This window comes from Neurospora tetraspora, assembly GCF_033439725.1.
Source record: "Neurospora tetraspora strain CBS 560.94 chromosome Unknown B0H65scaffold_7, whole genome shotgun sequence".
Classification (NCBI taxonomy): Eukaryota; Fungi; Ascomycota; class Sordariomycetes; order Sordariales; family Sordariaceae; genus Neurospora; species Neurospora tetraspora.
In genome coordinates this window covers 2265208-2280880 of record NW_026944389.1, presented here as the reverse complement: position 1 = coordinate 2280880, position 15673 = coordinate 2265208, and the positions used below count along the sequence as shown (strand labels likewise).

The 15673-nt window shown below is 54.3% G+C and overlaps 4 protein-coding genes across 4 annotated transcripts; 1 reads left to right on the top strand and 3 right to left on the bottom strand.

The window, feature by feature from the left end:
* The first annotated feature begins 272 nt into the window (after positions 1–272).
* B0H65DRAFT_295271 (exocyst complex component Sec5-domain-containing protein) lies at positions 273–3878 on the top strand. Its single transcript, XM_062823066.1, has 3 exons — positions 273–732; positions 810–2896; positions 2963–3878. Exons 1-3 carry the CDS (start codon positions 405–407, stop codon positions 3830–3832), a joined length of 3285 nt encoding a protein of 1094 aa, XP_062678619.1. The 5' UTR covers positions 273–404; the 3' UTR covers positions 3833–3878.
* A 780-nt stretch (positions 3879–4658) lies between these two features.
* Positions 4659–7441, bottom strand: B0H65DRAFT_295042 (uncharacterized protein). Its single transcript, XM_062823064.1, has 4 exons — positions 7276–7441; positions 7060–7178; positions 5276–6984; positions 4659–5199 (listed from the first exon to the last, which is right to left on the bottom strand). The coding sequence occupies exons 1-4, from the start codon at positions 7338–7340 to the stop codon at positions 4708–4710; spliced, it is 2385 nt and encodes a 794-aa protein (XP_062678618.1). The 5' UTR covers positions 7341–7441; the 3' UTR covers positions 4659–4707.
* A 457-nt stretch (positions 7442–7898) lies between these two features.
* B0H65DRAFT_295040 (elongation factor 2) lies at positions 7899–11150 on the bottom strand. Its single transcript, XM_062823063.1, has 4 exons — positions 11028–11150; positions 10535–10815; positions 8250–10477; positions 7899–8192 (listed from the first exon to the last, which is right to left on the bottom strand). The coding sequence occupies exons 1-4, from the start codon at positions 11033–11035 to the stop codon at positions 8175–8177; spliced, it is 2535 nt and encodes an 844-aa protein (XP_062678617.1). The 5' UTR covers positions 11036–11150; the 3' UTR covers positions 7899–8174.
* Positions 11151–12951: 1801 nt separating this feature from the next.
* B0H65DRAFT_295047 (organic solute transporter Ostalpha-domain-containing protein) lies at positions 12952–14992 on the bottom strand. The gene is made up of 2 exons (XM_062823065.1): positions 13843–14992; positions 12952–13784 (listed from the first exon to the last, which is right to left on the bottom strand). The coding sequence occupies exons 1-2, from the start codon at positions 14893–14895 to the stop codon at positions 13233–13235; spliced, it is 1605 nt and encodes a 534-aa protein (XP_062678616.1). The 5' UTR covers positions 14896–14992; the 3' UTR covers positions 12952–13232.
* Positions 14993–15673: the final 681 nt, after the last annotated feature.

The window sequence follows — 15673 nt, the reverse complement described above, 5'->3', positions numbered from 1 at the left end:
CCACACCGTTATCCCAATTGCTGCTGACCGCCCGCGGTGAGCACAAGCACCACAGCATTGCCCGCCCGTGCAGCTCGAGACCCGACGCGAGCACCGCTTTTAGACACGCGACAACACTCACCCCGCAAATGCTCCACTGAACCCCTGGGCTGCCAAGTGCCCCCATCAACCACGCTGGTGTCAGGGTGACTGACCGAGGACGCGCGAAACAAGCGACACCAAACTGTCGGATAAAGTTTCGACATACGACATAACGGTTTAATTACGATACACGAATTACATGGACATAACTGGGCCGCAGGACGGACGCACTCATTTCGAAATACGGACACTGTAACAGCGAGGAGAGCGAGCCCGACTGTTCAAGGCCGAGGATCGACGGGACTCGGGGCTAGGAGGACACCATGGCGGCCGACACAGAGCGGACCATTCTCGACTTCTATCAAGTCTCCTCTCTCAACCCAGTCGAATGGCCGGCCGAGAAGGACAACAACAGTGATGTTTCCGACGATGAGACGGCCAAGCAAAAGGCCAACAGGAGGAAGTCAAGGTTCCAGGCGCTTGAGAGGGTTGTGAGCAACAGGAATAGCGTGGTGCCCGGTTCCGAGACTTCGGCCAGTGGTGTTGGTAATCTGGTTCAGAGGGACGAACCTGACCCCTTGGGCACCACTGACAGTGTGGTACGGACGTTGAAGCAGATGGGAGTTCCGTTGCAAGATGACCCAAAGCTCCGTGAGTTTAATCAAGTGAACAGCGGCCAATGGCCGGAATGGGGACCTCATCATTGACACACAATGGTTTTGATCTAGGAAATCGATTTCTGCTTTCATCGACGACATTTTCCCCGGCGCTCTTCCTCTCTCAGGTCCATGCGACTGACAGTACCGAAGCGTTACTCAATGGATTGGAAGTGTTGAATCAGTCGATCGACCAAAAGTCGGCATCCCTCAAGGTTCTCGTCGAGTCAAATTTCGAACGCTTTGTACGAGCAAAGGCTACAATCGACAATGTTTACAAGGAGATGAAGTATCGCGGGGCTGAGCCAGCAGCTCCGCGTGCCAGGGCTCACTCAAGACACGCCAGCACTCGGAGTACCAGTGCCGCTGGTGGTCTGGCAAGCCCCATGGCCCCGATGGTTGACCCTCGAAAGAAGAATGCGCTGATCAAGGAGAGTGAGTACGGTGTCATGGGCGTAAAGGCTCCCTTGCTCGATGTTTCTGCCAAGGCTGAGGATTTCTGGGGGCCTGCATTGGGCGGACGTGAGAAGGAGGAACACTTAAAGACAGTGGGATCCTCTCTTGATACCTACAAAGACTATGTCGAGATCAGTGCTGCATTGGCCGAGAGCATCAAACGGAAAGACCACGAGAGTTTGGTTGAGGAGTATAACAGGGCCAGACGATTCGCTGATGAAGCGAAACAGATCGCCCAGAATATCGGGTCGGGCGAACCCACTGAGGCACAACTGTACAAGATCCTCCTCGCAGCACGAATGTGGCATGATGTCGACGGGCAGATACAATCATTCAAGAGAGACGTGTGGCGAAGACTTGTATCCCCTCAGGCAATGGCCAAGTCGGACGCAGCGCTAGGACAGGCGCATGATCAGCATATGGACCTGATAACGCTTCTCCTGGAACTAGGTGTTGAGGAGAACCCCATCTGGACATGGCTACAGAGCCGGGTTGGGTATCTGAAAAGTAGGATTCAATCTACAGCGGAGAGGTCCAAGGGCGAAATCGAAGTGCTGCGACGGCGTCTAGCAAATGTCGAGAAGCCTAGCCCTCAGTCAATAGCGTCAAACTTGAGGGCACTCGGCAGGCAGTCCATCGAAAGCAAAACACCGACTTTTGACTCGGCCGAGGTTCTGGAGGTTTGGGAGACGATAGTGGCTTTCATGAACAACCTCATGTCGCCTCACGGTATTTTGGGTGAAGTCGTTGAATTCTGGCAAACAGTAGAAGGGTTCATAGACGGCAATACTCAGAGAACTCTCCCTGTTGGCTATAAGGGGGAATCACAGGGACACCATAGACTCACCCAGCAGAGCTCTCAGGAACTGCAGAGGGCCACGGTCGAGCTGGTTGACATGATCAAGGAGCATGTTTTGTCCTTCTTTACCGGCCCTCCACCTGAAGACCTCTCTGCGCTTGTCTCCCCTCTACCGTCAACGCCGAACACGCCGAACCCATCCACAACACCAGGGCCAGCTATCCAAAACACCACTCTAAGAGTCCCAATTAACCTCGACCCGAATAATCTTCCGCCTCCATCACCGAAGCGAGGAGAAGCCTGGGAGAAGTTCGCGTTTTGGCCACCTTGGTCCAACTCCATCAGCGGAGCCCACTACCTCGCCAAAATGCTTACTCTCGTCGGATCTGGGGCGTCTGATATGGCCTCTCTTGCTCCGGTCGGCAAAGGTGATCCTTCGGAGCTGGAGCAACTGAGAAACCTCATGGGGGCAACCAGGGAGAGATGCGTAACTGCTCTTTGTGCCGCATGGAACAGAGATTCCGAGAACATCAAATACGTGGAGGACTGGAACAGATCACCTATCCGGAAGGATGTGACAAAGATGCCTGCCAGCTTTGCCGCTTTTGAGGGGGCATTACTAAGTGGAATGCAGAAGATCCTCTACGTTTCCGAAGCCATGACCAAGCCTGGGGCCGAGGATATTGTCCTACCGCCTGCAACGAAACTGCTACAAATGGTGCGGAGTCAGTATGTCACCACGCTCTACAAGGCCCTTCATGGCATGGTAGAAAACGCAGAGCTGCCCATCAAGAAGCCTGACGATGACTGGACGACGGATGCCAATGATTTCGTTCTCGTCAATAACCCCTCTGGACTACGGGTATCAACAATCGGGGGCGCCACCCTTGACGCTGGCGATAGTGTAAGTGGTTCCCATCCCCATCATAATACTCCATCTTCGGCACAGATTGCTAACGACCATCCCCAGAATGTCCGCATGCTTCTCACCCTCAGCAACCTCCAAGCTCTCCGTTCCGAAGTGGTCCCGAACCTCAACACCCAATTCGAGAACGCCTTCTCCGTCAAGCTCACCGACGAAACCAAGACCATCCGCGACGTCCTCGGCCAAATCGACGCCCGTCTTTTCCAATCCTACACTCGTCCCTCGATCGAGTCCCTGCGGCGCATCATCCGCGCCGGCGTGACCGCCTCCGACTGGCCGCCCCCGCCCGGCACGAAGCCGCGCGAGGTGAGACCGTACATCTACGAAGCCCTGCTCGACCTCGTGCTCGTGCACACGCAGGTGTCCACGACGGCCGCCTCCCTAACCAGCCAGGTGCTCTCGTTCCTGCTCGAGCAGACGTCGCGCGAGCTGCTCGAGGCGTTCAAGACCCGCGCCCGCTACGACCTGGGCATGCTCATGCAGGCCACGCTCGACGTCGAGTTCGTCGCCCAGACGCTGAACCACTACACCACCGACCGCGCCTCGGAGCTGCAGAGTGCCGTGTACCAGGAGCTGGACAGCCGGACGGACAATGATGCGCGGACAAGGCTGCAGTCTGAGTTGCCTGAGATGCGGGCTGTGTTGAAGCGGTTGAGGGAGGCGAGCAGGAGTGAGTTTGCGTGCTTTAGGAAGCCGAAGAAGACTACTGGTCCTGCCGCTGGCAGCGGTGCTGCTGCTGCTACTACTACTGGGTCTTCGGCTGGGTCTGCGGCTATGCTGGCTGCCCAGGTTGGAGATATGAGCGGCCTGGAGAGAACGGATACGCGGGATACGGGGCGTAGCTATGCGACTTTGGAGAGGACGGATACTAGAGATACGGGACGGAGCTATGGGACTACGGGAAGCGAGAGGTAGAGAGATGGGATGGCACGGGACGGGGCACTTCGTCGGGGGAGGTAGGTTCTGTCTTGCGGTTTTCGAATCCAAAGCTAGACTAGACTAGCGTCTAGAAGGGGGACGTTTGTTCTGTAGAATGATGAACGATATATCTAGGAGATCTTCTGCAATGATCGATAATTAATGTTGTATCTATGATATCACCATCAAATGTTTGTTTCTCTGGGTGTCTGACCATCTAATTGGTTCGAAATTCTTGAGAGTTGATGATGTTCATATTCCGTACGTCGAGGAGACCTTTTCCAACCATGTACAACCTAGACAACATGAGCAGATGATGTTCGTCAGAGTCCAGGTCATATTGGTACAGTCCCATAACGATGGTGGTATTCTAGAAGTACATTTGCACCATTTATATGCAGCTTTGCTTCCCTATATTCTCTATCGCGAACAAAACACGATAGGATGATTGAGTGATCGTGGTGTTTCAAAACCAGGACGCAGAAATGTCTCCCGCCAAACGCTTCCTCATGTGGTTTGCTCCATTGATACGCTCTCTCTCTCTCTCTCTCTCTCCCTCTCTGTGTCCCAATGAGAGGCACATGCCTGCTCGCGCACTTTCTTCATTGGCGCTCGGGACATTTAGCCCCTAGTGAACCGTTGGTGCTCATCCACATTGATGACTTGTGCATTCTAATTCTACATGGTCAGCGAGAGCCTCCCATTCTTGGAATGTTCCGATCCTTAAAGACCGAAAACTATTCAGGCACTTATGATTCAGTCTTCGCTTATTGAGACCTCGATCTCACGAGACTCTTTTCAGGAAATAAGAGTGGCGCTTCTTCCCACGATATTCTTCTCACCAGACTCTTCCCCTCCTCGAAAGACTCTCTCTAGGACATCTCCCACTGATTCTCATCAGCAACGTCATAGTCCATATCTCCTTGCTTATGGCTCTCATAATGTTGGTTGTTGTGATGAAGCCCATTGCCGTTGTGGTTCCCGCTCCTCTCCAGCACAATGTTAACGTCCTTATCGCTACCACTGACGCTTCCTGCACCGCCCATGGCACTGTCACCACCACCGGCACCCGCTTGTGGTCCGCCGCCGGGAACAAAAGACATGGCCGCTGCAGACAGCGCTGACTGGGGTTTCTGAACGGTCGCGCCGAAACCCGTGCTGCTGCTGCCTGGAGTACTAGCCATGGAACTGGAACCAGGACCGCTGCTTGGGTTCCATGCCAGTTCAACTTGACCGTCGATTCCGGCAATTTCCTTACCGTTGAGCAGGATGCCGTTGAAGAACTTCTCGGCCGTCTTGCGGTCGGTGAAGGTGATGTCGGTTGCTGAGGGGGTGGTTTGGATGTCGGTAAACTCGCCAATGCCCTGGGTTGAGTTTTTTTTAGTTAGGTTCATACGCAATGATAGGAGAAGAAGAAGGACCCATGTCATGGAAACTTACAAAAAGGTACTGCCTGAGCGTCTCGTCCTTCTCAGGCACGGTGAAATCCACACCGGTAAGCGTGACCTTCTTCGGCCGGTTGTCCAAGGAGTACATTGCATAAGCAGCGTGGTGATTACCCCTAGCGCCACCGCGGAATGGAGCGCCGCGATATCCTCGCGGAGCAAAGCCTCTAGCTCTATACGCCCCTCTGAACGCACCCCTTCCGTAGTATCCGCCTCTAGCGTTCCACGAGGACGTCGAATAAGAGGTATCCATAGCGTCGTCGGGATCGATGCCGAGTTGCTTAGCCTCGGCCTCGAGAGCTGCTAGCTGGGCACGCAGCGCCTCGCTAGTGGACTTTGGTTTGGATCCATCGTCACTGCCATCGCCCTGCTGACTCCCGCCGCCCAGCTTGGCCTTCAGCTTGGCCTCCAGCTTGGCTTTCTCCTCGCGCTGCCTGGCAAGCAGCTCCTGCTGACGCTTCTCAAGCTCCTCACGTTGGCGCTCCACTTCCTCCAGCTTCCGCATCTTTTCCTCGTGCACCTTTTGTGCTTCTTCTTGCTTGCGCAAAAACTCCTCCACGTCTATCTCCGGCACAGCTGCTGAGTGACCGTCTTCGCCTGTCTCACCATGCTTCTCAGAACTTCCACCTAGAGGTACAGATGGCGGTAGAGAGGAGTCTTCTTCCTTGTACCAGAAGATCTTGACGAACCGGTTGTCGAAGACCACCTTTGGTGACCGGTACGCCGCATTCGCCGACGCCCAAGTATCGTATTTGACAATGGCCAGCCTCTTGTAAGGCTGCATCGAGACCTCCAGGATGTTTCCAAACTGGGAGAAGAATCCGCGAACCTGCTCCTCGTCGAAGTTCTCCTCTGGAATGTTTTCCACCACGATGGTTGACTTGGCGCGGTCAAACACGGGGCCGTCGGCGGAAAAGGGCGCTTTCGGGCGACGTTTAGGCCCCTGTTGTCTTCCTCCTCTGCTTCTGGAAGAATATCCCCAATCATGATGAAGGGATTGGTGAGGGGGAACGTTGGGTGGCAGAGTAAAAATGCCAGGATTGGTGGGATCGTATTCCTCGATAGCACTCGGCTGGGGCGCAAATGGTGCGCCGAACGAGGTACTGGGAGGAGGAACGTAAATAGAGTCGTCCCCGTGCTCGAACAGGCAAGTATTGCCGCGCGAACAGTATCCCTTTGTTTCGTAGTCGCGGCACCGTGCTCGCCTCCTCTGACCTTGAGCTGGGGCCGGATAACCAGGGGCCGGAGGCAGTCCCATTTGTTGCTGCAACGCTGCCAGTGTCTCGGACATGCCCGTCAGGAAGCCTGGGGGCAACTGACCGTTCTCGGGAAATGGCGGGTATGCGGGATTGAGGTGGCCGTTGCCAGCCTCTGGCCTGCCCCCACGGCCACCGAAGCCAAACCCAGCTCCCCGGCGAGGTTGCTTCAATGCCCTGCCCCCATACTGGCCATCTCTTCCATCCGTGTCGTCTCGTCCGTCAAAGGACCGTTTTCGTGATTGACCGGCGTACGAGGGGAACTGAGGGAGGTGGCTTCCTGGCGCGTCGTCGTAGGATAATCCGGGCGGTTGGATAGCGGGAAAAGCGACGGGAGGGGCGGCAAAGGCAGGCGCAGTAGGAGCGTGCTTTGGCAATGGAGGGGCGTCGGGTAGGTACGATTTGTATGCGATGGCCTGGAAAACATCGCGAACGAATACCGAGGAATCTTTTTGATTGCAGGCACTCGTGTTAGTTCTGCGTCTTCGCTGCCCAGCCAGAGGGTGGGTGACCCTTCTCTTACCTTCTTTGAGGAAATCTGGGATTTCAGTTTCGCAAAGTCTGCGGACCTCTTCAACCTCGCCGTTAGTGCGCAAGAGGGCAAGGACGTAGTCGGCCAGAACATCGGCGTCGGCATCTGATCTACATTATCGTGGGAAAGATTAGCTGTGGTCCACGGAAGTCTGTAAAGGACTGCCTCTAGGCATGTGAAGGAGGACTGGGGGCCAGGGTCACTGACGTATTTTCGAGCCGCTTCACGATCCACCTCTTCAGGTGCACCTCGTCTTCTTCGGGGAAGAGCATTTTGCTCTGGTAGGTATGTCAAATACCAAATGCAGGCATAGAGATATGGCAATGGGTATTGAATAAAGAAGACGCCAAAAGATGGCTGTGTAGTCCTTCAGGTCGAGGAATGCTGAGATCGTCGTCTTCGGTTTGCTGCGTCGTAACTTTTTTTTGGGTCGAAGGAACCCTGGTTCAGTTGATAGGCGGGCAGGGCTAAAACAATGAGTCGCAGCGTAGCGCAACTCAACTCAGCGCGTCGCGCTCGACCTTGGGGCCTTCAAAGCAAATTAGCGCGCAAGCCCCGCACTGACGATGCGTGGCTGCAGCGACAAACTGAACCGTTTCACATGGAAGTCACGACAGAGTCATTTGAGATGGAACATAGCGGGAGCCGGGAAGGGCTCGGGCTTTTCTCCATATTCGACTTCACATGACGCCGTGTATCCGATTATACACCAATTCAGCCGTGTCACCTACTGTGTACTAGCTACAGATTGTTGTCTTTTGAATTCCGCATAATCAAAATCGCAATGGATGACACCGTAACCAGATTCTCGCCGAGATGGAAGATATGCAACTCGACAAAGACCTCTTTTGAACATTACGAACACAGCACAGCATGATGAGCAGTTTTTGGTCCAATATTTTGGTCATCGCAAGGAAATTCATTTTTTCGTGACTACATGACAAGCCAAATATGCTAAAGGAAGGAATCTACCAAAAAATTCCTCGGTATCTCATCCCTCCTTCCCGACGCCTCAAAGGTCAAATCTCAGTAAATGTCGAACTGCTCCAGCCTTAATCTGGGCAAGAGCACTGAGAACGGTGTCGTACGCCTTGGGTAGACGTGATTTAGAGCTTGTCGTAGTACTGTACAACCTTGTTAGCAACGTGTTACCCATAATCATGGAGCAGAGTAAAACTTACGTTCTCGTAGCCGGGAACCTCGACCTTGAGACCCTTGCGCTTGCGCATCTCCTGGACGATCTGGCCGACCTTGGAGGTGGAGTCGAGAGGAGAACCGCCGGGGAGACGCTCCCAGTGATCGAAGACGGACTGGGGGAAAGCCTGGCCGGAGGTGGCGGCACGGAGATCGCCGTTGAAGCCGAAAGACTCCATGACGGGGAGGTAGGCCTTGATGGTGAAGAGGGGAGTGCCGGGGCGCTGCTCCTCGCCGAAGACGTGACCACGACGGCGGGTAAGGACACCGTAGACACCACCCATGGCCTGCTCGGGAACCTGAATCTCGACCAAGAAGACGGGCTCGAGGAGCGAGGGCTCGGCAAGAAGGGTAGCAGCGTAAAGAACGCGACGAGCAGTAGGGATGATCTGACCACCACCACGGTGAATGGCATCAGCGTGGAGGGTAACATCGAGGATGTTGAAGCGGATGGAGCGCATGGGCTCCTCACCGATGGGACCCTCACGGGTGGCCCACTGGAAACCGGAGACAACGGAATCCTTGATTTCGTTGAGGTACTGGACGGCCTTGGTCTGGTCAACGAGCAAGTTGGCACCGTTGGTGTCGGGGCCGAAAGCCCAGATCTTACGGGCATCAGTGACGTCCCAGCCGAAGTCATCAGCGAGGATACGGGCACGGGCCTTGAAATCGTCACGGGGGGTGATCTTGCCGGCCTCGATGGCAAGGCAGAGGTCCTCCTCAAGGGGCTCGGCAACCATGTAGAGACGGTTGTGCTTGTTGGGGGACTTGGAGAGGGCAGTCATGGAGGACTTGCCAGCGACGGTCTCACGGTACTGGACAACGGGGTCGGAGATGGTAAGAGGGACACCGGCGTGGTCGTTCTCGAGATCGTTCAAGCAAATCTCGAGATGGAGCTCACCAGCACCAGCAACGACGTGCTCACCAGACTCGTTGGAGAAGGTAAGGACGCAAGGGTCGGACTTGGAGAGACGCTTGAGACCCTCGACAAGCTTGGGAAGATCCTGGGCGTTCTTGACCTGGACGGAACGCTGGACGACAGGGGAGACGGAGAACTTCATGACCTTCATGTTGTGGGCAGTCTCGGAGGTGGTAAGGGTACCAGACTTGAGAAGGAACTGGTCGATACCGACGAGACCGACAATGTTACCAGCGGGCATGTCATCGATGGGCTCGACCTTGCCACCCATCATGAGGACGGTACGCTGAATGGCCTTGATGAAGAGATCCTCCTTCTTGCCGGGGGTGTAGTTGGGGCCCTGGATACGGACCTTGAGACCGGAGCGGACGGTACCGGCGAAGACACGACCGAAGGCGTAGAAACGGCCCTTATCGGAAGTGGGAACCATCTTGGAGACGTAGAGCATGAGAGGGCCCTTGGGGTCGCAGGTCTTGATGGCCATGGCGGCCTCGTCGTCCTGGGGACCCTCGTAGAGAGTCTCGGCACGGTAGGCCTGGGCGGTGACGGGGGAAGGAAGGTGGAGGATCATCATCTCCAACAAGCAGTCAGCAGCGGGAAGGAAGGCCTTCATGACGGCCTTGAGGAGCTGCTTGCCCTCCTTCTCCTTGTCGTCGGTAGCGAGCTTAAGGTTGAGCTTCTCGAGGAGAGCGGCAACCTCGTCCTTCTTGAAGTTCATGACAGCGGAGAAGATCTTGAAGATGGGGTCGAGAATGAACTGGTTGAAAGCACGCTCGAGCTCCTTACCCTCGTAGGTGCCGTTCTTGGTCCACTTCTTGGTCTTGGGGTTGAAGTAGTTGTCGCCCCAGAGACGCTCCATCATCTTGTTGCGGTCGACACCGAACTTCTTGGCGTAGCGGGTGGCGAACTGGCGGATGGTGAAGGCCCAGCCGTGGAGACCGGAACCGAAAGCAACGGTACCGCGGTCGGGGTAGACCTGGACGTCACCGAGGGTCTTGTCGAAGTAGGTGGAGATGATGACGTTGACGGACTCGATGGTACGAGAGAAGGACTGGTAGAGATCCTCCTTGGAGACCTGGAGCTCGAGAAGAGCGCGATCGACCTTGTTGATGATAACAACGGGCTTGATGCGCTCACCGAGAGCCTGACGAAGGACGGTCTCGGTCTGGACACAGACACCCTCGACGGTGTCGACGACGACGAGAGCACCATCGGTGACACGGAGGGCAGCAGTGACTTCGGAAGAGAAATCAACGTGACCGGGGGAGTCGATCAAGTTGATCAAGAAATCCTTGCCTGTGGTGATGTCTTAGTTCCTGGCCTACTAGTGGGTATGGGAAAGGTATAACGTACCGTCAGTCTTCTGGCCAACGATGTCCTTGATGTCCTCCTCATCGGGGAGGGTGCCGTAGAGGGAGATGGCAGTAGACTTGATGGTGATACCACGCTCCTGCTCGTCGGCACGAGTATCCGTGGCGCGAGCCTCACCAGCCTTGCCGGAGGAAATGATACCGGCCTTGGCGAGGAGAGAGTCGGTCAAAGTGGACTTGCCGTGATCAACGTGCGCAATGACGGACATGTTGCGCACGTTAGTGGGCTTGTCCATCAAGGCACGGATCTCGTCAATCGTGAAGCTATTCGAGGGCCCAAGGTCAGCATGTTGTTGTTGTTGATGTTTGCGGACTTGATGTCCTTATCTCCGGGCGGGGTAGAGAGAGTCGAAGAGGTTTGCAACCATCGACGACGACGACGGCGACGACGACATGGTCGAAGACGGCGACGACGAGGTGTATGCAGTGAAGGCGACCATGACGACGACGGTCTTGGTCAAAGGAAGAGGACTTACTTGACCATTTTGGCGGTATTGTCTGACACACACTGCTAAAATGGGTGTTTGACGTGGTGTGGAAAGGAAGAAGTCTCGAGAGAACGAGATTTTTTTTCCTCACTCAAATGCAACGGAAGCGAACCAGCCGAGAACTGACAAAGCAGGATCCCGGTAAAAACAGTCCAACTTGGCAAAAATGCTAGTGCTCAGTAGGTATCAGCCCCAGACTAGCAGACCAAAAAACAGTGAAGGCAACTTAACTGAAGTCGGAAGAGAGGGTGGGTCGAGGACGCTGATATGGAGTCGAGGGCGGCCACCTAGCCTGTAGCCAAATTGCACTTGTGGGACTGGCCGTGGACTGGTGGTGGGCGGGGAGGGCAAACTGCAAAGAAAAATTGGCGAGGGGAGGGGGAGGACCTGAGGGGTAGCAATAGTGGGGCACAATGCTGAAGGCCGCCGTTTGATTGGTCATCTGGCCTCGTGTGCGCGGCACCGCCTGATGTCTGACTTCACCAACGAGGGTCAAGCCCTGTTTTGCCCCTCCTCCCAATTCGGATTCGGCCAGTGACTGCAGGCCGCCACTGCACCGAACCACTTCACCACCGAGCAGCATTCATTGACTCCGTCCATGACATATCATCATCCTGACCCTTCTGACCGAACATTAGGTATCTCTTCTTCAATTTAGGATATCTCGCGAGCTCGTTGAGTTTAAGCACCCGCTGCTACGAGGAATTGGCCCTTGTGGGGCAATACGAAGATTCATTGCTTGACGAGCTAGCAAGCTGCTACCGCCCAATGCCCCGGGCCATTCTCCTGTGTTAGTGAAGCTGGCAGGTATCTGAGCTGTTACTGACCTGATAGGAGAGGTCGGAGCTTTGGCCCGCTCGAGGCCAGGTTCATCAGGCGGTTTCACAACTCCCGGCGGCAACCCTGAGGTACCTAGAGGTAATCTCACTCGAGTCCTCGCCGTGGCAACCGAGCAGGAACACACACAGAAGCCGGATGGAGGCATACTCATCGTAGGTTTATTGTTTAGTGAACTTTAACCGGGTTAGTCACGAGAGACAACCGTTGCATCGCTGCCGCCTGGGAACAACTCATGGTTGTTTCTTATAAGCTGACATCCAGCTATACAACTAAACCGCCCGGACCAGCTCAACAGCTTCATCAACCCTCCAGGTACCTCTACGGATCTGGGGATGTTACCCCCTGGGTCCCGCCCTCACGGCTTATTACCGGTAGTGTAGCTCTAATGGGAATCTGGAGGCAGTGAGGTGGATATAGTACCGCTATTGGATCTTGAACATGGGCAAACGTCTGGTCTATACCTGGCTCTACCATCGTGTAGGTCCGGAGATACGGTAAACAGCAAGTGTCTCGCCTTTCTGTTGCTCATTCGGCGAGCTCAAATAGGTATACCTCTTGTTACACAATGAGTAATGCGGTCAGAGCTCCAAGCTGAGCTTCTGTCAGCTCCTTCGCAGTGGCCATTACGAACCAAAAGGTACAACAGCGGAACAGCCCAGCCTCGCCGTTTGAGTGGGAGAGTGGCTCGAGTGGTCACTGTGGTCACCGTACCCCGCAATGAGACTGATGATCGTCGTTTCACTTTAAGACGTCGGTTGGGCACGGCGTGCACACGAGTGGTGCAAAAATAGTCCGAACATACTTCCACCAAAACACACCAGAAAGTGTTCGGTCTTTTTTTTCGCACACCTCGACACAGCACCTAGTGTCACGGTGACAAAACTCCAGGGTTCTGTATCGTGAGTTCATTGTTTCTTTAGGTACCTCAAGAGCTTTTCAGACACCACATCATACCATTGAACAAATGTTATCCAGCTCTCTGGACATCATCATTCATCTTGCAAACAGGTGTGGATCGTGACCAGGGACTGATTCAGGGGGGAAGTAAACAAAGACCAAATATGCATTCCACTTGCAAGGTAGGCCAGTGGTTGCCAACACACGAGAACCAGAGTACCATGTGTGTGCTTAGATGAAGATATTGTCTACGAATGCTCAACTTGCAGATTTGCTATGCCTAAACAAACAACAGGGTCCTACGCCAACGCCAATCTGACTCCCGCATAACCTATTTGAACCTGTATGCATCCATACCACAGTCTCTTTGACACCAGAACAATTCCTGTAACACGAAAGCTCGAAAAAGGAAAGGAAAAAACTCAAAGCAAAAACAGCGCTTCAAGCAACATAATGTCACCTCCCCCACACGTTGTCAAACTCCTCTTCGCCACCAACGGTAAAATGTGGGCTCCTCTCTTCTTCGCCGTCCCCTTCGGTATCCGTAGCATGACCCCAGTGGTTAGACACTTCCGTGACCGGGGTACTTTTTCCGTCATCCTCAACATCATGTGAAGCATCATGCCCGGGTGATGTCCCGTGCGGATGATGAGGACTGACATCGTCGACTCTGAAGTCGTCTTCTGTAAGTTTGGAGGTTGTGCCCATCATGGGGCCATATGCGATCTCCAAGGGATCCATGCCCTTGTCTGGGGTAGAGTTCGTAGCCCGTTGACCATTTGCGTCCGCCTTCTTTTTGCCTTTCTTGTCGTTGGGAAGAGCTTCAGGGCCTTCTGGTGCCTCCTTCTTGCGCCTTTCGAGAGGATCCCTGGGGTTAAGCGTGGGCACCGAGCTTCTGCTTGAGGACGATCGATTGTAAAAGCTCCCGGTCGGAGTGTTTTGGAAGAGACTGGGATGAGGTGATCGATAACGATCTCTCCACGGCTCGTTGGCTGTAATGACGGGATACTAGAGACAAAGTCAGTCGATGTTGATTATGCCATGTAGCAATGAAGCAGTTCCTTACGTTCCAGTCACCAAACTCGAGTTTCCTGGCTCCTGCGTAGAGTTGTTCTTCCTCTGGATCAAGTATAAGCTCGTCAGAATCATCGTGGTGCGGAGAGGAGGAATTGCTCCTCCTGCTCGGGCCGCCGTTTGCACCCAACAGCGGAGTGTTTTGGTTGATTTCGTCGGGTCTTGGTATCCAATATTTGCCCTTGCCTCCTCGCTCATATCGCATGCCTTCCTTAAGTCTGGCCAGTCTCGACCGTGACTGCTCATGTGCCATGATCTTGTCGCCCGAGTCAAAGACCCGGTAACCGTACTTGTCGCCCGTAAAAGTTTCCTTGGAGTCCTGTATCAAGTCGCGAATTCCGAAGGCGTCCCTCATCGCATACTTGACCGGCATTCTTGCGGCAGACACTCTGCTGTCGGCAAAATCGTGCCAAGAGAAGGCATACCAATGAGCAATGGCAAAGGCTGGCATCTCGAGACAAATGAGGAAGTCCTGAATGGCTGCCGCAAGGCCGTCTTGTGTGTAGCCTTCGACATTCGGGAAAGCGCCAAGGAACACCAGAATTCCAAGGGCAAAGCCTTGCCAGTAAGATGCAAAGATAATGGCCTTTACACACAGGAACTTGGGCATTGGTCGGAAAGGCTTTAGGTCGTTGTTCATGCATACCCAGAACAAGCCCAAAGAGTACAAGCTGACTGTGACGCTGATGTTGTAGATAATGCCGCTCCAGAAATAGCCCGAGTTGAGTTTGATGTCTCCCTCATGGTAGGTCCCAGTTGCTTTCATGATAACAGCCGCTAAGGCCAAGACTGGCTTCATCCATGCATATTGCAAGATGCCGCGCTTTATGGCGAGGAAGGTATGCGGATCGGAAATATCAACTCGAGGGAGGACGTGGTTCATCGGCCAGAGATGATGAATCGGTTCGCGACCATGGGTCATGATAATGAGGGCTCGTTCTCCGCCCAAGTAATTGATTAACAACTGGAAGAATGTGTAGATGGTGAAAGCCTCGTATATGTCTCTGATGGGGTCGACAAAGGCTGCTGCGGTCCGTGAGACCATGCTAGTCCACGAGGCGATCGAGTATATTGGAACCCTGAAGATGGAGAATGATCAGGAATTCCGCCCACAGAGTAGTCCCATAGTCCCATAGGGTGATAATATGTGAACTCACATGAGAAGGATCCGCACAACATAACGTTGCAAAAGCGGCTTGCGATAGTTTTTGCTGTTGATTATCAGTGGCCGAACTTGGGGATGAGGAAGACGTTCGCAACACGGGCGATGGGTAGGCAACTCACGTTTGGAGCCATATCGACCTGTTACAAGCTTGGTCAGTATGATATTCAGGCGCTGGAGTTAGAGTCGCGACACGATGCGTATCTGTAGGGTAAACATACACCATGGAGAGCAGAGTCGCGACAATAGACGCGACGCCTGCGACTATGGTTGCCACATCGGCGAGCTTTTGGCCGGTGCCTCCCATGTTTCCTATCTCGGGATCCTGGCAACGAGGTATCTGGATCGAGTAGCCGGGCTGGAGGGAACTTTGGGCCCGAAAGGTGCGCGGCAACGCCTTATTGATCGCAAGTAGAGTAAAAGCCGTTCAACCTATGGCATGTTGCGCCGGCATGGTGGAGCGAAGAAGTACTGGTATTGCACCTGGAAAAGGTGCAGCCTAGGTGATGACGGGAATCACGATGTCACCGGCGTAACCTCAAAAATAGGTGGGATGGAGGTCGTAGCTGGCCCAGCGCCTCGTGGTCGTGTGGGCAACCGGAGGTGACGATGACGGTCGGGAGGAGCCCGCAGGCCATGCATGACGCTGGGCTGCGGGCGT

What these genes read in the sequence shown, in the direction of transcription:
- B0H65DRAFT_295047 (XM_062823065.1), bottom strand. Translation starts at nt 14,895, where the DNA reads ATGGTCTCACGGACCGCAGCAGCCTTTGTCGACCCCATCAGAGACATA. An exon ending in TCGAGTTTGGTGACTGGAAC is followed by an intron (nt 13,785 to 13,842) that starts GTAAGGAACTGC and finishes CTTTGTCTCTAG; the next exon opens with TATCCCGTCATTACAGCCAA.
- B0H65DRAFT_295042 (XM_062823064.1), bottom strand. Translation starts at nt 7,340, where the DNA reads ATGCTCTTCCCCGAAGAAGACGAGGTGCACCTGAAGAGGTGGATCGTG. An exon ending in CCCAGATTTCCTCAAAGAAG is followed by an intron (nt 6,985 to 7,059) that starts GTAAGAGAAGGG and finishes GCAATCAAAAAG; the next exon opens with ATTCCTCGGTATTCGTTCGC. An exon ending in CGCTCAGGCAGTACCTTTTT is followed by an intron (nt 5,200 to 5,275) that starts GTAAGTTTCCAT and finishes AACTCAACCCAG; the next exon opens with GGCATTGGCGAGTTTACCGA.
- B0H65DRAFT_295040 (XM_062823063.1), bottom strand. An exon ending in CGTTGGCCAGAAGACTGACG is followed by an intron (nt 10,478 to 10,534) that starts GTACGTTATACC and finishes ACATCACCACAG; the next exon opens with GCAAGGATTTCTTGATCAAC.
- B0H65DRAFT_295271 (XM_062823066.1), top strand. Translation starts at nt 405, where the DNA reads ATGGCGGCCGACACAGAGCGGACCATTCTCGACTTCTATCAAGTCTCC. An exon ending in GCAAGATGACCCAAAGCTCC is followed by an intron (nt 733 to 809) that starts GTGAGTTTAATC and finishes GTTTTGATCTAG; the next exon opens with GAAATCGATTTCTGCTTTCA. An exon ending in CCCTTGACGCTGGCGATAGT is followed by an intron (nt 2,897 to 2,962) that starts GTAAGTGGTTCC and finishes GACCATCCCCAG; the next exon opens with AATGTCCGCATGCTTCTCAC.